At 35.0% G+C, this 24,987-nt stretch overlaps 1 protein-coding gene across 2 annotated transcripts in view; it reads right to left on the bottom strand.

The window, feature by feature from the left end:
• The window catches only part of UGT8 (UDP glycosyltransferase 8), an 82,257-nt gene that overhangs the window by 35,455 nt on the left and 21,815 nt on the right, over positions 1-24,987 (bottom strand). The window contains exons 1-3 of one of the 2 annotated variants that reach the window (XM_037732235.1): positions 20,566-20,687; positions 20,435-20,468; positions 17,751-18,574 (exon numbers count right to left, since the gene is read on the bottom strand). In XM_037732235.1, the coding sequence (XP_037588163.1) occupies positions 17,751-18,574; positions 20,435-20,468; positions 20,566-20,586 (879 nt within the window). In that variant the 5' untranslated portion in view covers positions 20,587-20,687. Of the gene's footprint in view, positions 1-17,750; positions 18,575-20,434; positions 20,469-20,565; positions 20,688-24,987 lie in introns of those variants that run through there. The other variant, XM_017510579.2, reaches the window with a different exon arrangement.

Here is a 24,987-nt window from a genome sequence, read left to right as displayed (position 1 = left end):
CACAGCCTGAGAAGTTGATAAAAAATATTAAGTTCAGCTAAGCAGTCTCATATGGTAAAGAACATATAAATAAAACTCTACCCCCAAAATTGTATTATATGTTAATTTTGCTACAAGGTAGAAAATAGCTACTGATCACTGAGGGTCTAATATGTGTTGAGCATGGCAGAAAAAGGTGCTTTACTCATTATATTATCCCATTTAAACTGCAAAACATCACTATAAAATAGATCATTTCCCTTAAAAATGAGAACAGAAGACTCAGGAAGTCCTATGATCTCAAAGATATAAATCACAAAAAAAAAAAAAAGTCAACAAGGGTTCATATATGCTGAAAAAGCTCATGATCTTTCAGCCACATGTTGCTGTATCGGACCTTGCAATTTTATTACATACATGAGGGTCCTGTTAACAATTTTAACGAGAGAAGGCTGTTACTCAGTATCTAGTTTGCATTAATTCCCATCTCAACTACTTTATAAGGATAAGAAGCCCCCTTTCCTCTTTTTATTGATATTTATTTGCCTTTAACATAAATTTCCAACTTAAAAACTACTGAATGTCATCTTGTAACATCTCAAATTCACTTTTAAAACTATCAGTCATGTTGATTTTATTTTCAGTACTCAGGGACCTGGTGGTAGGTGACTGAATCCTGGGGGCAAGTCTTTCCTGTGCTGTTCTCATGATACTGAATAAGTCTCACAAGATCTGATGGTTTTAAAAACAGGAGGTTTTCTGCACAAGCTCTCTCTTTGCCTGCCACCATCCACATAAGATGTGACTTGCTCCTCCTTGCCTTCCATCATGGTTGTGAGGCTTCCCCAGCCACATGGAACTGTGAGCTCTTCATTAAATTTCTTTCCTCTGTAAACTGCCTATTCTCAGGTATGTCTTTATCAGCAGTGTGAAAACAAACTAATACAGGTCCTTTGATGATATTTCCTACGATATGTCTTTGAATTAAATAAAACCAGCTACCTTAAGGTATATTGCATATATATTTTTAACTTTAGCACTTAAAAATAATCTCTTATTTCATTTTGGATGTCAGTTAGGGCTTACCTGAGTCAATAGCTATAAATATATTCCTCCTGAAAAACATAGTAGAAGTAGAAACCTGAGAAACTTTTCTCTTCTAAAAAATATATTTTTACATTAAAACTATCAATCTATAAAATCTGAAGAATGAAAAGGAAAATGCACTCAATATGACATAAAACTGAAGTCAACAATTGATGTTTCATACACCCAGTAAGGCATCCATTATCCTGATTCCAGTTCATTGCTTTCATGTGATCCCCTTCTCCTCCAGGCAAGCTCTGTTTCAGGAAGACAAGGCTAGGCAACTAAGGAGAAGTAGGTTTACTGTGTGCCAAGTACTTAACACAATTCATTTTATTGTTTTGCAAAAGAAGAATTTTTCTCATTTCGTGGATAAATTGAGGTTCTGAGAAATTAAGTAACTTTCCCAATGACTTACATCTAGTAATAGTAAACCCAGGATTACAACACAGGTTTGCCTTGTGTTAAAACCTGTGCTCATTCTAGTATCAAGCAACCTCCTTACGTCATCTCAAAGATGGTTTTCAAAAGGCACCATGCTCAATTGTTAAGGAAAAGTCAAGAGAAAATAAAAGAGGAAAAGGCAAAGCAAAGTACTGTCATGGAAAAGATTACAAAACACAGATTCTTCATTCCAAATTAACTAAAGGCCAGCAAGGCTGCCTTTCATGGTACCACTTTCTGGATACATAATCCCATTCCAACTCTTAGCATCAACTCTGCCTAGGTTTAATGGAAATGTGAATGTCCTTATGTTAAACAATGGAGCCAGGGACATCAGAACACCTAGAAGATGAGGCTTGGAGTAGCAGGTTCTTCGAGTATCTGACTGGAATAGCTCCTCATACTGAATATATTTGCTGAGAGAATTAATGAATGAAATGTGAATGGAGTCTGATAATGAGGGTAGAAGACAGCCAGAGATTCCTATCCTTTATTTCCATTTGGGTTTTCTTTCACAAATGGAAAGGGCATTGGAATCACAGTGAACTAGAAAATTTATAGATTGCCTGCAAGATCCATGAGGGCTTTAAGGGCTACAGCATTTTACTTTGTATCTCTAGTATCTAATGGAGCCCTTTCTAGTTGATAGGCACTCAATAAATATTTCTCAATAAGTAATGGAATTAGCCAACGATATAAGTATAAAGGGCTGGACATTATCTTTTACAAGGATAAAGTAATATCTTCTGCCAAGATCCCCACCAGGTTAGGAAAGTCTGTGAGAAAACCTCAGTGAGTTTGGAATGAAAGCTAGAAAATCTTCTGCAGTAAGAGATATATAAAAATACCAGTCAGGCCTGAGCATAATTGGACACAGCAGACCTACAAAACTTAATGGAGTCACAAAATGACATAAAGAATTCATCACCCAAACAAGTGACCAGTGGGATGAATGAACTTTCCAATAAAGCAGAGAACATTCGGCCTAATCAAAGATCAGAATGACTTAAAATGTCAGTCATGATAGGAGAAGGAGGAAGGAAGTCCTTGCTCTCTGTCACAGGAGATGAGTTTAAAAGTGAGCCAGTGCACAGTGTCTTACACTTGGTGACCTTTGATAAATTACTATGGAAAGAATGAAATGAGCAAGGAAAATAGAAGGAGGGAGGAAAGATGAATGCTCCTAAAATTTGCCTTATCTGGAGTTTTTCTTCCTACTCCTTTCAAGAAGCTTTAGTTACTGGATTCTCCAGAGGGTCTTGTTGTCAGTTACCTAGTAAGCATTTTCTTAGCACAGATCCAGAAGTCAGGAATGGAAAAACTACAGTGGAACACCCTTGGAACCCTCATGTAAAAAGCTCGTAACGACACTGTTTCTTATTCCCAGGCCCTAATGTCATACTCTCTAGCACTCTATGCTTTCCTTTGTAGCACTTCGAAATGTTGAGTAATGGGATCAGTCGTTTAATGAGGGCAAAAAACAAGTGTGTTTTGCTAGATCCTGTCTTCTCAGGAGCTAACATCGTAACTGGATTTAAATGAATACATGATTTACAATGTTTTAAGTGTCATTGTCTGGTCTGATCATAATGATAAAAGGGTATTTTTTGCTGTTTTAAGTAAATAAAACAAGTACCACATGCCATTTTAAATTTATGTCATGTATGTATTCTATGGCAAGTTAATTTCAAGAAATCTGCCAAAGGTTTAAAATATATTAATCTGGGAGAAAACATGTATGAGGTTACATATTTTAGCCTGTAATTCTGAAGGTTGGTTTAGACCAAACTCTTTATTTTGCAAGTGAATCAAGTGGGCCTATCATGATGAAGTGGTTCTGGATATCTCTGTTCTGTCAGGTCATTACATCATCAGTATCCATTGCTTTCAGCATGCCTGCCTCAAAAATATACTTGCTGTTTTAACCTTCATAGGTTTGGAAATAAAATAACCAAGCTGTTTAGCAGGTATATAATTGGAATAAATTAACGCTGCATGATGAAGGCCTAAGGGCAGCTGCAGTGAGTCAAGTAAATAAATGTTAGTTCCTGGGCATTTTGGCATTATTTTTGCCTCTCAAATGTCTTTGTGACTTTCTTTCTAGCTCTTGGTGTCATTCGAGTAAATAACACTTCCATAAAAAGCCTTTTTATTGCTGGATTTAGTAGAAGAAATGGCAGCAACATTCTAGATGTTTGGTTTTCCATTAAATGTTCTCTTAAAAATGCAGCTCATTATAACAATGCTCTGTAATTTATAGATACTTACAAGTATTATTTCAATAGATCTTCAATGTTTTGATATGGACAAAAATATTATTTACTTTTTTTTTTACAAGTAAGAAAGCTGCATCTGGAAAGTTCACGTGACAAGTTCCATGACGTCAAAGTCAGTGAGTGGTTGACATGAGACTCAAGCTCCAATCTCTTGAATCCCAGGACTGTTTGTTACCACATGGACAGGTTTGAAAATAGTAATTAGTGAAAAGAGCTAGTCTACAAAGGCTAAAACTAAGTGTGTACTTATTGAATTTCAGGAAATTGCAAATTCCTTACCTCCCAAAATGTGTATTTCTAAACAAGAACACATACTCAAAAAACTATGTACAGTCTAAACAGCAACATGGTATGTGTCCAGCCTATTTTATTCTCAAACCAGAAAAGAAAAAACTACATCTACAGGAGGATGTTAAGCACCGTACCAAGCAGTGTAACATTCACTATTACCTGGAAACTCACAATGACCATGAGATGTGAGATGCAGCTGAAAATTCTGCCTTACCTCCTTCCTCAGACAAAGTTTGAGCCATAATCCCCAATAGGAGTGGACCATCAAACTGGTATTAGGGGCATTCATATTGTGTTCTCCTAATCCTCTGGAACCATCACCTCTCTGACTTTTACTAACCAGATTATGCTGCTGTTACTGATTCTTCCAACTTATGCCTCACTGTCACTAGACTCCAATTTCGGCATAAAATATTCAATACTCCTAGAAAGGTAATATGTTAAATTGCTATCAGCCATTAACACATAGTGCTGAATGAATGTCTTTGCCCTCATTCTTTGCTGCAACTAAGTGTATCTGAGGTTTAGAAACAAGGTGGCTTAAATTAAAAAAAAAAAAAAAAAATGACAGAGAGAGAGAGAGTGAGTGAAGGGAATTTTGGAGCCTGAGCCACAATAAGGTTAATTGAGGATGCTACAGTTGGTTTGTGGCCACAATGTGGGGTAAAACAAAGCAGAGTGGAAAGGGCAGCAGGAAGTTTGGGGGGAGGGGAAAGGGGGCAGCAGAATGCTGAAATGAAGCAGAATAGAAGAAAATGAAAAATAGAGAGGTCAAAGGCTGAATAGAAACTTAATTTTGATAAGCTGCCTATATCTTAAAGAGATTATGGATTTCTGTGAAAGGATAATATCAAGAAATTATTTCTAGTGAGTTAAAACATTTTGTTGAAGATTGCCTGCTTTACACATTTAGTACAAATGCTTATTAATGAAACACTAATGCGTAAAGATTATTTATTTATGGTTCTCAAACAGAAATGGTATTGTATCAACTCCACTGGGTACGCTTTGTCCGGTTTGATTTTCTAATTAGCAATTCTTAGCATGATTAAATGCTAAATACACAGCTGTGTTAGGCTTCAGCTGGTAGTAACCAGTAGTGCCTAATACTGACTTTTTAAAGAGAAAAACAAAAGTACTCAAATGCTGGATATAAACCTTTTGAAGCTCTATTCCCTATTCAGCTGAAAGAAGTAATCAACATAAGTACTGATTATATATAATATGTGAATAAAGCTGATATCTATATATTACTTGTCATTTCTGTTAAAATGTTATGTGGCCTAGATGGAAAATAAGCCTAGCTTAAATAGCATATTATTTGAAATCACATATAGAAAATATTAAATACGATCTCCATTAAGCTGTAATCTAAAAAGACTAAAGTTATTACTAAGCAAGTCTAGAGAGACAAACTATACCATCTATATCAAAACATTATCAGAATCCTATATGTTCTGAAAAATGAGCTTTTTTGTATTCATATGAAAAGTCGTACACAATCTAATAGATAAATAACTTCTCTTTTCATTTTTACATATCTCTTCCTCATAACATCTAATGCTTCTAAAATTTGGAAACAACTGAGGCTTTTCTGTCTTCATAACAGGAAACTGACCCAAATTATACATTAAAATAAACTTCCGTTGTTTAAATCCATAAAGATCTCGTAAACAAGCCTCATTTCAAGTTTTATTTACAAAGCAAGTTACTTAAAACTGAACTGAAACAACTGTATCTTTTTTATGGGAGTAGGGGAAAGCATTTCAACTTTACCAAATAAATTTGCAAGGCTTGAAGCATTTTCCTATAATGTCAATGTTTTCCTTAAAATGTTTCAAAAAAATATTTTACAAAATCTTATCCACAAATTCTCTATCACAAAAAGCTGAAAGGTATACTTTTTAAAAGCTAAGAAAATTATGTACATAGCTTGATGCTTTTTTTTTAAATTGTACTTTAGGTTCTAGGGTACATGTGCAGATCATGCAGGATTGTTGCATAAGTATATACATGGCAAGTTGGTTTGCTGCCTTCATCCTCCCACCACCTATATCTGGTATTTCTCGCCTCATTATCCCTCCCCACCCTCCCCACCCACTACTGTCCCTCCCCTAGCCACCCTCAACTGACCGCAGTGTGTGATGCTTCCCTCCCTGTGTCCACGTGTTCTAATTGTTCAACACCCGCCTATGAGTGGTGTTTGGTTTTCTGTTCTTGTGTCCGTTTGCTGAGAATGATGTTTCTAGATTCATCCGTGTCCCTATGAAGGACACAAACTCATCATTTTTTATGGCTGTGTAGTATTCCATGGTTTATATGTGCCACATTTTCTTTACCCAGTCTATTGTTGATGGACATTTGGGTTGGTTCCAGGTCTTTGCTATTGTAAACAGTACCACAATGAACATACGTGTGCATGTGTCTTTATAATGGAACAATTTATAATTCTTGATGCTTTTCAAAATTCTCTTTAAGATTATAGTTGAAGAAAAAAAGTCCTTCAATAAAAATTGCAATTTAATTATATTCCCTGGGGAAACAATGTACTTTCTTTACTGTGCAAAATCAAATAATATGTTGGCTTGAATACATATACATATATATTGAGACAGAGCCTCACTCTGTTGCCCAGGCTGGAGTGCAGTGGGGTGATCTTGGCCCACTGCAACCTGTGCCTGCTGGCTTCAAGCAATTCTCCTGTCTCAACCTCCCATGTAGCTGGGATTACAGGCATGTACCGCCATGCTTGGCTAATTTTTGTATTTTAATAGAGGCGGGGTTTCATCATGATGGCCAGGCTGGTCTCAAACTCCTGACCTCAAGTGATGGTAGCTTGAATTTTTAATCACTGGTTTTCTTGAAAAAAACAAATATTACTTATCTTAATGCTATTTCTAATTATTGCTTAAGGTTTACTAAAAAACAAATCACAGCTTCACTAGTAAATAAATTGTGAAACTGATCCTTTTCTATGCCTCTCTCTTGTCCATTCTTTGCAAGACTCCATCTTTATGAATTATCAGAAATCTGCCAACTGCACTAGAAATAAGAATGTTTTAAAAATAGAAGTCTATATTTTAATGTATGTATAAGGCTCAAAATATTGTCTTTCATACCATCATTGAAGTGGAAGACACTTTAAAGATCGTCCAAGCCCTATCACTGACCCACTCACAATTTAGTGATAAGAAAAGGTAAAGCGATCTTGCCAAGGACTATATATTCACCTGGTTCCCAGTGAGTGCTCTGTCACCTCCACCAATGGTCTGATGCCACAAATGTAAACAGATTGCTAAAGAAGAGTAAACATTTAGTCATTTATTTCTAATAATATATGTTATTTCTAATAATATAGTCAGTTATTTTAGCAACAGCTAAAATTGTCCAGTGACTGAAGACCACAAGGTACATGTTCCCAACTAACTCATGGAAACATCCGATTCACCAACAATGATAATGAATAGACCTACAACATCACTTTTTCTAGTTATCCTTTATCCATTCCTAGTTACGACTTCTCAGAATTCTTGGAGACTCCTCTTCTTTCCTCCTCTTCCTCGGAGAGTCTATAAGCTACTGCATTTATTTCCACAGCTTTACTAAAATCTCTTGGAATATAACTCCCACATCTCAATACTGAGCATTGATCTTTCCTGTCAACTCCATGCTCACATATTCAAACATCAATTTGACATTTGAATCCACTCATATACACACAGGTTTCTCACATTCAATATGTCCCCAACTAAACAATGTATTTTCCTAAATAACTTCTTGATGCCCTAGTCTTTCCTATCAAGGAAATGCCATCCACCAGCTGCTCAAGCAAGAAAACTGGGTTTTTTAGAACCACCCATCACTCACCTTCACCCTATTCAATTCTACCTCCCAAATATATTTGGAATCATCCCACTTCTTACTGTCTCTGCAGCATCAACCCACCTCAGAGCTGCAACATTCGCCCAATTGATCCTGCCTGTCTCCTCTCTTCCCCTTTTATTGTACTTTTTCCATAAAGCGACCAGAGTGATCCTTTCTAAAATTGAATCCAATCATGTTAAAGCCCATCTAAAGCCTCAGAAGGAAATCCAAACCTTGGACAGCGCACAAGGTCTTGCATGATACCATCTCAGTTCATCTCTCTAAAGTCACCTCAGTCACTCTACCCTAGCTCCATGACATCAGGTTCTCAGTCCCCACTGATCTTTCTCAGTTCTTCAAAATGTAAAGTCCTTCCCACTTGGGGGGTAGGTATTGGTTGTCTGGAACACTCTCCCTCCATTGGCTGTCTCCACCTTCTCAGGAGGCATTAGGCTGATTGCCTGAGAAGACTCCTTATTATCTATCACTGCATTCTGTTGGCTTCTGTTTACAGCACTTCAGCATTGGAATTATGCATTGTATTAATTTGTTTACGTCGTTATTATTTCCCCCATTAGACCAGAAGTAACAAAACAAAAAAACTATGGCTTGCAATTAGCATTGCTAGCTCAGTGCCTGTCACATATTAGGTACCCAATAAATCTGCACTGAATTTATAACTAAATGGCCATTTATCCTTTTTAACTATAGCCATCTCTTTGTGGTTTATAAAACCTTTTCAATGTCACACATGTGAAAAAGTTCTAAGAGGACTTTGCAGTGAAAAAAAAAAAAAGTCAAGTAAGTTTATCTGTTCCTCATTATGGGCTGAAAATGGTAGTCAAGGGATTTAGTTAGCCTCAAGGTTTTAATAATATTTATCAAGCCAATTGAGTTGCTTTTCACTGATAAAAGGTCTGGAAATATATAATGTAACAAAACTTTTATTACATTTTTGCAAAAAAATTAGGCGAGTATGTTGGCTTTTGCAACTTCATATTATGTTACTTCAAAACATGTGTATTAAAGTCCATACTGTGCAAGTGCTATAGTACTAGATATGAAAGTGAATGAGACATAAAAGTTGACTGACCTGAATTGCCCCACTCAAAGAATATTGCTTTCTCCATTATTTTTTCTGAAGGATTTAATATTTCTTAGAACTAATGTTTTTCTTAAAGATCTGTGCAAATCAAATCTTTTTAAATGCTGTAAGAAGCCCTTTTCTCTAAATCTAATTCAGTATAAAACAATTCAATAGACATTTGTTAACTAGCTACTATATTTAATGAAGTGTGAAACCAAGTCAGCTTACTTTGTAACGTTTATTTTACTCTATCATATATCCAGAGAGAGAAAAAAAAAAGTGGAAGAAAATCAAGGGAAACTAGTATCCACCACATGGTCTTAAGTTTCCCCTCCTGCATTTGAACACTATATTTTTTTCTGAAAATCCACTCTGTCAAAGGTCACCCATATAAAATACTATAAGTAAATGACCACTTTTATAGAAACTTCTTTGAAGTTTTAGCACAAAGGAAGATATGTTTGTCTGTCTCTCTCTTTTTCTCTCTCCTAAGAGTATTTTCATCTCTCACAGCTCCTTCTAGAATGGATGGTCTGTTAACCAACTAATTAACTGTCTATGTTTCTATTAATCAGAATTCTTGAATCTCCTCCTAAAAGTGATTCCTACAAATAGCAGTAAATGCTGCTTTACAAAAATATACCTTGACAAAAAGCCAAAAGCAAATGGCAAAGATGAATGAAAACAGGAAAAAGAGTTGAAAGTTATTAGTTCTGAAAATAAATAAAATGAAGTTATTAGTTCAGAGGCCCTTACCTATTATTAACATGGCTGCACATGACCATTCTATTTAGATCTATATCTTAATGCAAGAATTGATCATTCAACAGCATCATCTCAGTTTCACAAAATGGAACTGTAAAGTAATGAGCTGTCCATATGTAGGATGTAATCTAGGGCTTTTCTAGTTCTTGAAATCTAGATATATATCCATTTATTTGGGTGAAATTTACACTGAAAATAACTTTCTAAAACAGAGAAAATCTTTAATTATCAGAAAAATGATTCTGATACAAAATACATTACATAATGCTATTAAAGTTTATGAATCACATTGATTGTGTGAGTTTAAATTTATGGTTCTCAAATAGTGGCTGTTCCTCTGACCAACAGTATCAGCATGACCAGGTAACATGGTGCAAATTATTAGACCTACCCCAGATCTACTAAGTGGCCTACAATCATGTGTTAACAAGAATTTCATGAAATTTTGATCTAAACAATACAGAGGAAAGTGAAGGAGAATACAAAGGATACAATGGGACATTACTTTTTATTTATTTATTTATTTAATTTTTTTTTTTTTTTTTGAGATGGAGTCTCACTCTGTCACCCAGGCTAGAGTGCAGTGGCACAATCTCAGCTCACCACAACCTCCGCCTTGCAGATTCAAGCAATTCTCATTCCTCAGCCTCTCGAGTAGGGGGCACTATAGGCATGTGCCACAATGCCCTGCTAATTTTTTGTATTTTTAGTAGAGACAGGGTTTCATCATGTTGGCCAGGCTGGTCTCGAACTCCTGACCTCAGGTGATCCACCTGCCTTGGCCTCCCAAAATGCCAGGAGTAGAGGCATGAACCACTGAGCCCTGCTGGGATATTACTTTTAATGGCAAAAACTGCAATTACTTTTGCACCAACCTAATAGAAAATATAGGAAGAAGTTGGGATAAATATTGGGGTCAGTTGCTGAGTGTGCACCTTAGATCTTAGAAGAAACTACTAAGACTTTTTTGACATTTCTAGGATACTGAGTCTAGTTCTGCAGGGTCTGAGTGTGGAGGAGATTCAGTATAATCCTGGGCTAGAAGGAAAGCAATCATTTCTTTCTCTAGAGTTTCCACCTTAGGTTCCTCAAAAATGAGAAGCACAGAGTCAGGAGAATGCATAGGTGTGGTTCCAGCAGAAGAGGGGCTGCAGTCCCAGTTCCTCCACTGAAAGGCCTGAAAAACTAGACAGTGTCCCAGAGGTTAAAGAAGCCAACATTCTGATGAAGTTACTCCCTAAATTCTTCTTTCTACCCTAGAAAAGATATATCTATCAATTTCTGCTCATTTCTTAACACACTGCAGATAATCTAAGAACCACATATCTCACTCAATTATCATCTTCCTTCTTCTACTTCAGTGAGAGAAAGGATGGAAAAAAGAAAAAAAAAAAAAATCCCCAAAATGAAAACAGAAGTACCAGTGTCAACCGCCAGAACGAAGAGAGATGAAACCACAGATGCTTCCTCCATATCCCTCCTACATCTCCATGCACTCCCCTGAGAACTATTCTTCTCTTCAGCATATGGAAAATAAGAAGTAATCAGTGATTCCATACTCTTTGCTCACTGAAAGTTATGAGTTATTACAGCAATTAATAAAAGTAAAAGAGTAATAACTACCATCAGCAGGTATTGTCCTGGCTCTTATATACCAAAAACCCTCTGAAGTAAGTACTGACATCCTAACCTCATTTTAATTAAGCTGACTCCTTTATCCAAAAGAGTCATATGAAGATAAGACTAAAAGCCAGGGCCATTTGACTTAAAAAAGCCCACGTTTTTCCACTTTGCTATTTTGTATACCAGGTACAATACCTGGAAAATGATACATAATTTTTCATAAACAAAGCCAGAAAACAGGTAGTTTGTCTTCAGTGCCACCGACTTTTCACGAGCTCATGCTCACACCGTCCTGTCAAAACCTGGCTCAGAATTAGATCTGGCAAACTCTTTGGCAGTTGCAATTTCAATTTCATAAATAGACCTGTTTGGCTTAGGATTAGAGCATTTGTGAAGAATATCATTCCCCCAAACTGGTGTCAACAGTAATTTAATTGAGAAAATTGTCATTTCTAAAAATGATCAGTTAAAAATATTTCCCTTAAAAATATTGCCAGTGTTCGACTTAATACCCAAATGAAAATTTCCCTGGGGCTTATTAAAGCTTAAAAACTTAAAATCATGACAGATCTTGCAATATCAATTAAACACAAGTTTGTTTGATTCATTTGTATATTGTGTATCCTATCATATCAGGAAATCCTTGTAAGCCCATAATGCTTATAGAGCAGCTGATAAGCTATTTAAAACTACATTGCTGCTTAGAAAATTTCTATCAGTGAACTTAACAGTAAGTCACTGATAGTTCCAACAGTGTCTGATTTATTTACTTCCTGGATAGATTTCTTTAGCAAGGTAATTTGGCTTCTTACTATAAAATAAAAACAGAATACATGACTAGCCTATAAAACTTCTGCAAAAACATTTTACATTAATGAGTTCCCTTAGGGAATTTATTTTTTTCTGCCAAGCTATCATTTAACAGTTCATTAAATATTACACTTTTATTGAGTGCCAACCATTTTTCAGGCATTCAGGCTATAGAGTATCAACCTTTTGAGGTACTCACATTCTAGTTAAGAGAGCCATGTAAAACAAACAAACAAACAAACAAACAGTAGTTAAAGTACTATCATTTCTGAACTCAGAATTAGTAACTGGAATGAAATTATTAGTCTCTTGTAAACATTGTCGTCCTCAATTTTCCGACCCCCACATAGCTACCAAAATAGCATAGTACTGCCATATAGATGAAGCTTTACATCTCCAGCTTTAAATTTTGTAAGATAAATTTGATATGTAACTATTAATAAAATGGCCTTAATTTTCCACATCTGCTGCAACCCTGAATCAAGTCCTTTAGCCCCAAGGGCCCTGGTTTCATATCCAAGCCTATAGATTTCATTCATTAATGATGAAATCAGATTTCAACCACCATATGTAAGAACATGTAATGGCTTCTATGTTGATCAAGGAATACCAACTATGGAAAGCCACTACTTTGTTTCTTCATTTCATTTTTCTTCTTATAAACTCACCTGCTCACAAGTGGCTAATGTAAGGACTCTGTTGCTCAATCTCTCATTGTTCCCAAGATTACTCTCTGAGGGAGCTCCAGCAAATGACAAAATGACAAACAGTGAATATCTCTGGGCCCATTCCTTGGTCCCATGTATCTCTGTTTATCTCTAATCTAAATCTCTCACCATGACTGTTTCCTTAAATAAAAATGTCTCCACAACTGGTGAAATTAAGATGCCCTAAATACTCCTAATGTAGAAATATAGCATCTCTGAAGTACCTAAAAAGGAGTGCCATGCTACCTCAGTTGGCTTGTCTTTCACTACAGTCCCTGTTTATATGCATATTTGGAAGAGAGAAAAGACTATTTTAGTTCACAATTGGGTAATGCATGGTTTTCTGCTTTTCTCACTATCCATAACATTGGAGTAGCTATTCTAATTCATTAGAATAACTTAGGAGGAAGTGAGGTGGTGGCTCACACCTATAATCCCAGTACTTTGGGAAGCCAAGTTGGGCGGATCACTTGAGGTCAAGAGTTCAAGACCAGCATGGCCAACATAGTAAAACCTTGTCTCTACTGAAGATATAAAAATTGACCAGGCATGGTGACACACACCTGTAATCCCAGCTACTTGGGGAGGTAAGGCAGAATCGCTTGAACCAGGGAGGCAGAGGCTGCAGTGAGCTGAAATCATGCCACTGCACATCAGCCTGAGTGATAGAGCAAGACTCCATCTCAAAAAAACAAAAGAAAAAACTTGGCACAGATTTTTTCTTAATGGCTGGGATGGTACACAGACATAAATTTGGAATAAACAGATGACAGTTATCATATTAACATTGTTGCACTAACCGAATCACCTATTTTTGGCAACTATTTCTATTTATACAGTTCATTAAATATTCAACTTTTATTTAGTTCCAACCATTTTTCAGGCACTCAGGCTATAGAATATCAACCTTTTAAGGTACTTACATTCTAGTTCAGAGAGCCATGTAAAACAAAAACACAACAACAACAACAACAAAACAGTATTTAAAGTGCTGTTAGGTACTATAAGAGTTTGGGGCTGTAGAAGTTGAAAACTGGCAGACAGCAACTGCCTGGCAGCCTAGGCCATTTCAGCCAATGGGAAGTCATCAAAAAAGTATCACCTGAAACATTTAATGTTTAATAACTATTAGATTGCCTAAGTAAACATGTACTTTTCTTTGGTGGTATTATTATCTGCTAATAAAATAAATAAAACTTAAAATCACTCTCCAATTAGATGTCATTATTTCATTCATATTTAATATTTAAAGGATCTATTCAAATAGGGGCCTGTGTACAGACCTTCTTGATCAAAGCAAATAATTTTTATTTTTAAATCTGTATCCATGTTATCTCCTGGCCTGCAATGATGGAGTAGACAAATCACTATATGGATGTGATCCAACCCAGACTTCTTCCCCTTAGTCCACATCGTTTAAGGACTCCTATTATAGGTAGCCAGGTAGTAGATGATGAGTTGTTTTTCCAGGCGCATTTCTAACATGCATTTTAAAATGATTTCTAGTATGAAGGCACATCAATTTTTTTACTCTACACTGACACATGTTGTAATCAAAAGCATTTGAATTTAGGCTGATTTAGTTTATCAAATCTCTGAAGCATAAGTAAGAGTCCAAATGGCTTCATTTGACTTGAGTATTAAGTCCTCACAATCTTTGAGAGATGTAAAATAATTAAGATTCAAAAAAGTGCTGTCTCTGCATGGTTTTATACACAATTATAAATGAGTACATGGCTAAAATGAGTGACAAAAGATACAATTACCTTGACAAAATACCTAATAAATAGCAAACAACCCACATTACACCTGACTTTGCCACAGACTTTCTGTGTGGCCCTTGATGAAGTCTTTGTATCTACTATACAAGAAATGGATGGACTATTCTCTATGTCTATTCTACCTACTTTAAGGGAAGGAATAAATAAAATGAATGGAGCTGAAATATATGCTCTCTACAGGATTTCTTTAGGCTCAAATACTATGAAATCTTCTTTAAAATGTTCTTTATAAATTTTATCTACCCTTTCATCCCAGGTTGCGAAATTCAGTCCCACTGTCCAGTCATTTACAGACATCTGCAAAACCTAATCTATTCCCAGTGTAAGATACCAAGGCAATTAACAATTAGGCTGCCATATGTCAATCATGTGTTCTACACAGCTGCTTGTTGGGTCCTCTTGTGCTATCAACACAACAAATGCCCTGCAAATAATACAGGCATTTGAGAAACTCATTAACTTTTAGAATGAAAAGGTACAGTTTATTATCTCAAATAAATCTACCAGAAAAATCTCACTGAGAACACATGTTCATAAGCATATAAAACCACACCAGAAAAGGCATGCCTGAAAGAGTACTGCACATCATTCTTCAAAATACTCTCTGCTCAAAAACTATAAATAACATTCTGAAATGAAAACAGCCCTTCACAATGATGATCTAACAGACTTCCAATAATTGCAATACAGTTATCTATGTACACATACTATACATAACTCATGCACACTTGCCAAGTCTGTGTGTGCAACCAAACTAATTGGCACAAAGCAAATGTTGTAAATAAAAAACACATTTCAAAAGAACCACTACAGAAAGCTCACAGGGAAAAGAAGAAAGGAGTCCACAAAGTAAATCAAGCCAGTGGAAATGAGAAATTATGGCAAATCAAAGAAGATTTTGAGTTCCTTACGTCAAGCTCCAAAGACCACTAAAAAGATGTTTTTTGTGTAAAACAAAATAATGACACTAGTAAGGACATCTGTGTGCAGAGGAATCCATGAGAGAAAAAAATGCACGGATTGTACCAAAAAAAAAAAAAAAATCTCAGATGCTGTGCATCTTTTTGAAAAGTAGAGTACTGAAAACAAAACACAAGGTATTATCCTGTAGTTAACTGTGTCATTCAAGTAGCTGAACTCAAGACAAATGTAAAGGAACTGGAAGGAAAGAAAAGGCAGTCAGAACATTCTTTTTTTTTTTTGAGACAGGGTCTCACTCTGACACGTAGGCTGGAATGCAGTGGTGTGATCTCAGCTCACTGCAGCCTTGACCTCCTGAACTCAAGTGATCCTCCCATCTCAGTCTCCTGGGTAGCTGGGACTATGGACATGTGTCACCATATCCAGCTAATTTTTGTTTATTTTTTGTAGAGAGAAGTTCTCATTATGTTGTCCAGGATAGTCTCGAACTCCTAGACTCAGGTGATCCTCCTGCCTTGGCCTCCCAAAGTGCTGGGATTATAGGCATGAGCTACAGCGTCTAGCTCCTTTTCATCATATATTTCTTCTTCAATCAAGTGATTGAAGAAGAGAGAGAGAGCACCCAGATGAAAACCAAAAGGAGCTGGCAGAAAGGTGGTACTCTAGCTGGGAAAAGATGAAGACCTAGAGAGAACAAAAATGATTTGTGTAACATTATAAATAACTCAGTTAGGGTAAAGACACACCCGATTACCAAATCTTTTAGAAGCTGCTTCTAAAATCTGATTTTAGCTACCTTTAGTAAGGTGACTCTGCCAGAGAAGTTTTGATGATTCAAAATGAGCTTGGATAAATACATGAATGGCTAAGATAAGCTGATATTAATCCATATCTTTTACATTTGATGTCAGAGAGAACAAGTGTGTGCCCTCATAGCTTCCAGTGGCTGCATATATTTGAAATGCTATGGGTGTACAGGCCATTTCTATGTTTCCATGTTACATGAAATATATCAATATATTATTTATTAAATATAAGTCTAATGACCATATTAGAAAAGCCTATGGGTCATATATTTCTAAAAACTTTATTGCCTCATGACAAAATTCAGCCCTGTGATTATTCTCATCTATATGAGAAAATCTGGATTTATTCTTCATCAAGGCCCTGACAGAATTTTTAGTATGTAGTACCAGAGCTAGAAATCAACAATTTAGCAGAATTGTTTTGAGAGGCTATTTATAGAGGTAGGAGTACAAATAGTTTGAATACAGAAAATCCAGCAATAAGCCCTACACTTCCTAGTAAACGGGACCTGATGTTGAGGTTAAATTTAGAGATTCAGTCGGACATTAGAAAACTCACTACAACAATAGGTATATCTATGGCTTCTGCTAGTGTAGGATACCTAATAAAAAACAAACTAGGATGGTGAACAGAACACCAAGGGATTTACTGATGGCTCAACCAATAAAAACGATTTAAGTTTGACATAAGGAACAGAGTTTCTTAAAGTACCATTGATTCCATCATTAAAATGAAATAGCAATAGAGTATGCTTTCCTTAAAACCATTACATTTACTTACTAGCTTAAATTAACTAACTCTCTACTTTGATGGAAGCTACCACCTCACTTTCCTGATTGGACATAAACTAGTGTTATACCCTCCCAGAGAAGAACCTCTATTCACTTCTTTTATGCTTATTTCAGTTCACTCAACCAAAGCTAAACATAGATACCTGTGCAATTTAGGGTAGAACAGAAGGGACTCTGTGTGCAATTAAAGGTAAAATCACTTATACTCATTAAAACTAACGATTTATTATATTATCCTCAAATACTATAACTATTCCTTAATCAGAAACCTATTTCCCAGACAGTTTATTGACCATATGGTACAGCAGTCTTTTCAGAATTACAGAAATGCTCATTCAAAGCAGGATTGTTTCCCAGGGAAGTGTTGAACCCAAATAAAGGGACTTTTGAGGCCCCATGTCCTAATCACGTTTTAGAGTACTGTTAGCTATCAAACAGTAACTAATCCTATCTCTTCCAAAAATCAAAATTGACTTTTACATTAAAAAAGAATTACCAAGGAATTCAGCAAACCTTACTTCTGGTAGTGGACTGGCTGGTTTGGTTAGGATTCCTCCTACATAAACAACATTAGGCAGAGTAGGTCTTGGAAATTCCAGTGCTACGTCAGTACACAGCATCCACAGGCTGGACCCATGAACCAAATCATACATGGACTTCTCTGGCAGCAGGTTGTACTTCTGCATTATCCTTTCATATTTGGGAAGAACCAGAAAGCTGACTCCTAATCTGGAAATGAGGTAAACACCAGTATTTTTCATCCTTTGCAACAAGTTCATGCGGTCTGTGAGGAGTGAATTAAACTCTGGGACGTATGCTAATGGAGCAGGAGCGCCCACTTCGGCAGGATACCAAAGACCAGTTGAAAATACAGCATATTTAACCCCTAAAAGATGAGCTATCACAAATCCACACATATCATTAGGGTCCACCAGCAGCAGGTCAAACTTTTCATTCTTCAGACCCTGGATCAGGGCATGGTTGCCAACCATCATGTCACAGTTCTTGGTATAGTGATCCAGTATGTCAAACAGTTCGATTGCTGTCAATCTCCCAGAGAAAATATTCCGCATCTTGGACTGTAGGAAAGCATCTGAGGTGGTACTGTTAAAGATCCCTGGGTAGCGCTGGAGGCTGTAATGATTAGATGGGGCGATGTCTCTGCCTTCAGAGAGGAGGAACACTGTATGGTGGCCTCTCTCATGCAAGGCTGAGGCTAGCGTCTTGAAAATGTACATATGGCTTTCAAACATAATTGGAGGCACGATGATGATTTTGGCAGCCTTCGCTATCCCAACAGCACTCCACAGGAGCATGAAGTATGGAGTGTAAGACTTCATAGCTGTAACAACAACCAGAAAACAACTTAAAAAAAAAATACAATGCTTGCCATTCAAAACAAGCAATCACAGAGCTTTTTTCCCAAAAAAATCTGATCTAATACTTTGTAAAAAAAAAAAAAAAAACACTATTAAATATTATCCTGATATTTGTTCTAATTATCTTTTTATTTTTGAAAGATCAATTATGTAAACACAGAATTGAAAGTAAAGTTGACATAAACTGAGATATACTAAAAATGGATCTGTTTGGGAACAAAATTGCATTAGTAAACTATTTTCAAACATTTGAAATAACGTTTTGATGAGGTTGAATGACACATAATATATATTTTCAGAATGATATATATGAAATATCTGTAGAACACCTGTTCATCTTCTAATTAAATGTCAATATTAATCCCAGGAAGAAGAGCTGAGTTTTTTTTTTTTTTTTTTTTGCGACAAAGTCTCACTCTGTAGCCCCGGCTGGAGTGCAGTGGTGTAATCTAGGCTGACTACAATGTCTGCCTACTGGATTCAAGTAATTCTCCTGCCTCAGACTTCAAAGTCGCTAGGATTACAGTCATGCGCCACTGCACCTGACAAATTTTTTGTATTTTTAGTAGAGACGGGGTTTCACCATGTTGGTCAGGCTGATCTTGTACCCCCGATCTCAGGTAAGCCTCAGGTAATCAGCCTTGGCCTCCCAAAGTGCTAGGATTAGAGGCATGAGCCACCACGCCTGGCCAAGCTACACTTTTTCATTTCCAGATATATCAGCATGTGTATCTTATTTAAATCCTTTTATTTCAACAGCATACCAAAGAAAGATTATGTTTTAGAAAATAATTCTTTTGAATAGTTTTGTAATTTGGTAGAAAAGACTTTTTTTCCAGAGGAAAAATAATCTTTAATATATATTTTCCCTTTACCTAAATACCATAAGTGTCCTAGCAATCTATATTTATGTAATCTATGTCAATTTGCTGATGCATTTCGGATGATTATGTAAAAGAGAAACTTTTAATAAAAAAGCTCAGGAGGGTTAATGGATCTCAGTAAATACTTACTGAAGAAGGACTGATGAATGATTACATCTCAGACCACACTCGCTATTTTGTACTTTTAACTCAGATGCAAATGACAAGTGAGATGATGGCTCTACACTTGAAGGCTGGTACTTCTCCTACCTTTTCATGTTAACAGACATGTGTAATAAAGTTGTCTTCTATTGGTCTTAGAGATAAACATACTATACATGGGACCATATAGTGTGCAAATATATCCACTAATCTAGTCAATACAATTAATCATTAGAATCTAAGTTAGACCTCCAAATAAAAAAAATACCTAATCAATTGCTCACGCAAATTGGACACATTTCAAAAAACTCGAAATAGATTTACACATACATCACCAAACTGATACCAATTTTTACTCCTTAGAATACATTAACCCTCCTATTTGTACAAATTCCCACCATATATATGCAGTTTTAATAACTATACCTTCTCAGCATTCAATCACTGCAAGCAATCTAAAGAAATCAATAGCAGGCAACTAATGGATTCTTTCAATAACAAGGCTGAACTCTAAAATACATATAGTTCTAGATGCTTTTTTCCTCTCCTACTCTAAAGAAAGTTTCAAACTATTTGAAAGTTGAAATTATACCATTAAGAATAAGTAAACGTAATGCATATTACAAACATAAAAATGTCACTTAAATTATTATAAGGGCTTTAAAAATAATTAACTTTGGAGAAGATACTGATCCTATAATAAAGTTTACTCTACAATTACAAGATCAATGAAGGAAGAGAATTAAGAGCCTATCTTAGAAAAACCTTGCAAATCTTTATTCTACTGCACAGCCTCACCTATGTGTCTCTCCAATGTTGCCTTCTCACAAATCTGAGGAAGGAAAAATGAGAGGTTTTATAAGGAAATATTATGAACTCCAGGGATGAGATTAATGCCAAAATAGGTAGATATTCCCAAAGCTACTGCCCACTGCTGTCACTGCTTGCATATTTGAGAGGATAGTACTTGATGATGGAACAATGGTAGAAAACCTCTCTCCTCACTGGATTCTGGATCTAGCTGAGCAGACTACAAGCACACTCTGTTCAGCTAGAGTTAAAACAACTACTTTACTGATCATAAATAACCTAAAACAAAAATAATAGTAGAGAATAAATCCTTTCACTATGTTTTTGTTTAATTCTTCCTTTGTAATTTAAATATTTTATTTCAGGAATTACTACAAAGTAAAAATAAATCATATACTTTTTTAATGAACAATTGCTTATATTTTAGAATAGAACTTTATGTAATAACAAATATGTTCAATGTCCAATATGGTATCCCCTATCCATGTGTGGCTACTGAACAGTTGAAAATGTGGCTGCTATGACTGAGGAACTGAAACAGAAATTTTATTGAGTTTTGCTACATGTTGCTACCATACTAGAATAAGATTTAAAAGACAGTAGATTCTAAAAGTCACTGTTCAGAAATACGAATATTCATGTGACAAAATACCATCTAAAAATCATGCCCACTAGAAATGCATACATCTTCATGAAACAATACTGATTACCAAGAAAAAAGCATCATTTATAAAGCATGGTATTCTACTATTAAAATAAGAAATTATTTATGAAATATTACAACAGCACTTTAATCTCATAAACATCACTGTACAGAATGACTAACACAACTAGCAACAAACACTGAGATTCTTGCTAGTCTAGAATTAATTGAGTGTGCCTACTGAAAACATGATTTTCTGACATAATTATTGTATCATATCCCAATTTTAACATTTTGCTTTTAAAGCTTTTACAGTCAGGGGTTTTACTTATAAGATAGGATACAGTACCATAATTTCTTACCAAAATATAAGCACTTACAATTTCTGTTCATCAAACCAACCAAATAAGCATTCATTGAGTCATACATTGGTACTGAAGATTCCAGACGCCACATGAAAATGTTAAAATTTTAATTACGACCCATTATTTTCAATATATGACTTACAGTAGCACTTCACATTTAAAATGCCAACAGTATGGGTTTTTAAAATACATGGTTAAAAAATGCTATGTCTATAGTTTCTTGCATAACACCAGGAAAGGGTTGAATGAGACTTTAAGTGTAGTAACATCCCAGCAATGAATCCACTCTTAACAAAAGCACAAATCCACTCTTACCAATGGTTGTCAAACCTAAAGGCTAGTGACAACTGAAAAATTCCCCTATTATTTGCATTATTTAACATACTTCTTAATGTAATAAGAAATAAATGAGGTGTAAAGATTAGAAAGCAGGGAACAAGACTTACTGAGTATTAGAAGATTTTCATCACAGTAAACTCTAAAGAATTAACAAGGCAAACCAGTAAGAAAGGTCACGATTCCTAGTTACCACACACACCTCCCAATAGCTTTGATCACCAGGAATAAGTATTTATATGTTAATCTATTCAGAAAGACACTGGGAGTTATTCAAAAATAATAAATATCCAAAATGACAGAAATCTCCATATTTATGAAGCTTGCATTGGAAGGAAAGAAAAAATTTAAAAAAATGAACAAAAATACATACTGTATAGCCATTTGGAAAATATTAACAAAATAAAAAGATCTTTTATATCCATTTCCTAAATATAAAAGTTTTGGCTGTTGATTTTAATTAACTTAAGAATCGGAGTATTGAATGTCCTAGCTGATTTGAGACTATTAAAAAATACTTCAGAAAGTATATATTGGTATTTGAATGTGGCTTTTTTTGAAACTTTCTAAAACCCAGATATAAATATTGAATTTTATCAACGGTGTAACTGTTTACTGCTTCTAAAGTTTACACTTTTGTTCAGGAGGAAATACAAAGAATGTTAAAGGGAATAAATATTATACTCATTATTTAATCATTCATTATTTCAGACTTGTTCAATAACTTACTATGTAAGAATTATAAAAGAGAAGCAAAAGAAAGAAGTCTGATTTCAGCATGGAAGAGATGTGTATAAGAGACAGCCTTATAACTTCTTCATAAAAGAGAAGCAAAAGAAACATGACTAAGAACTGTGTATGAAGATAAAATTTTCTCAAATATAGTAGAGATCTAAAACTACCACAAACTCCTAGTAATAAATCCCTTCAAAGGTAACAAAATGATTCTCAAATCCATCTGAAAAATAAAATTGTAAAACAAGCAAGAAGACATTGAAATGGAAGAATAATCAGTAGGCTTGCATTTTCAGTTACTAAAATGTACGACAATATTACATTAAAACAACGTTACATTAAAATAATCCAGTAATGGTAGAAGAAAAGAGTTGGATCAATGCCAAAAAAAAAAAAAAAAGAAAGCCCCAAACATGTACATATGTTTGTAATGTAGTGTATAGTATGTATTGTACATGAATATATATTACACTAAACATTGACATTTCAGATCAGTGGTGAATGAGCAAACCATTCTAATAACTGGATTTGTAACTTTTTTAAGAATTTGAAAAGAAGTTAGGAACTTACTTCAAACCATGAAACAAAACAAACTTCAGACCAGTTCAAGAGTTAAATAAAATAAATAAATAAAGCTATAAAATAATGGAAATGTTGGTGAAAATGTGTAGTACTCAAGCAGGGAAGAGCTTTCTAAATCAAAATCTCAAACAACAATCTAAATGGACCCTGACAGACTTGAATACATTAAAAATGTGTGGACATCAAGAGAAGAAGAAGACAAGCCAAAGATTAGGAGAAGCTATTTGGAAAAGATAGATCTGATAAAGGAGTGTTATCCAAAACATACAAAGAACTCTTAAAACTCAACAATTTTTTTAAAACTCAATTAAAAAAAATAGGCCAAAGACCTTCACTGACACCACACCACAAAACATAGACAGATGGCAAATACGCATATGCTCTATAACATACATCATTACGGAAATGCAAATTACAGCTGTGAGGTAACATTACACATCATTAAAATGGCCAAAATCCAGAAAGCTGACATAATGCCGACGAGGATGTGGAGTAACAGGAACTCTCATTCATTGTTAGTGGAAATGCAAAACAGTACAGCCACTTTGGAAGACAGTGTGGCTGTCAAACAAAACTAAACGTATTCTTACCACAATCCTGCAATCGTGCTCCTTGGTATTTACCCAAAGAAGCTAAAAAAAAAAAAAATGTCTACATTAAAACCTGCACACAGGTGTTTATAGCAGCTTTACTAAATTGACAAAACTTGGAAACAGCAAAGTAGGTGAATTAATTAATAAACTGGTATATCAGACAATAGATTATATTCAGTGCTAAAAACTTAAATGAGCTATGAAGCCATGAAAAGACATGGAGGAAACTTAAATGCATATTACTAAGTAAAAGAAGTCATTCTGAAATAGCTACGTACTATTATGTTGGCACAAAAGTAATTGTGTTTTCTTGGCCATTTCTTTTAATGGTTTTTGCCCAACCTATTATATGATTTTGTACCTAATATATGATTCAAGCTATAAAGACATTCTGGAAAAGGCAAAAATACAGAACTCACAACAAGATTATTGGCTGCCAAAGGTTAGCAGGTAAGTGAGAGATACACAGGCAAAGCACAGAGGATTTTTAGGGCAGTGAAACGGCTATGTATGATACTATAACAGTGGATATATGTCATTATACATGCATCCAAACCCATTAAATCTACAACACCAAGAATGGATACTAATATAAACTTTGGACTTTGGATGATAATTATGGGTCATTGTAGGTTCATTGATTGTAATAAATGTACCACTCCCGTGCAGAATGTCCACAGTGCAGGAGGTTGTGCATGTGAGAAGAGGGAGTACATGGGAAATCTCTGTATTTTTTGCTCAATTTTTCTGTGAACAAAAAAACTGCTCTAAAAAATAAAATTCATTAATTTTTTTAAAAGGCTTCCATGCAAGCAGCCCACAATACTTATCTTAGAGTTTATATAATTATATCATTATCTTATTTTTATTATATAATTCATTATAATTAGAAAAGGTAATATAATTATCTTCTATTTTAATATAATTATGTTGTTATAATAGCCAACCTGAAAAACACTCAATAAAAAGAAAATTAAAAAAAAATAATACAAATAAAATATGCAGACATATCAAATGTACCATAAATAAATATAATGACAAATAATATTCTAGAAATACAACCTGCAACATACGTAATAGATATTCAACTTCCCTAAGCATTCTCCTGAATTCATTTAGTGCAGGAGAGGATTATTACTATTCGAAAATCTTAAAAGTATGTTAAATTCTCAACAACTGGGGATTGGTTAGACAAATTGTCATTCACTGATATAATGCAGCCACTAAAATAAACTTAGAATATGGCATAAGGCATTCAAGATTTAATGTTGACTAGAAATTAGGATA

This window comes from Cebus imitator, unplaced genomic scaffold, assembly GCF_001604975.1.
Source record: "Cebus imitator isolate Cc_AM_T3 unplaced genomic scaffold, Cebus_imitator-1.0 Scaffold17, whole genome shotgun sequence".
NCBI lineage: Eukaryota > Metazoa > Chordata > Mammalia > Primates > Cebidae > Cebus > Cebus imitator.
Note: the sequence above shows the minus strand (reverse complement) of the source record. Positions and strands in the feature narration are given on the sequence as shown.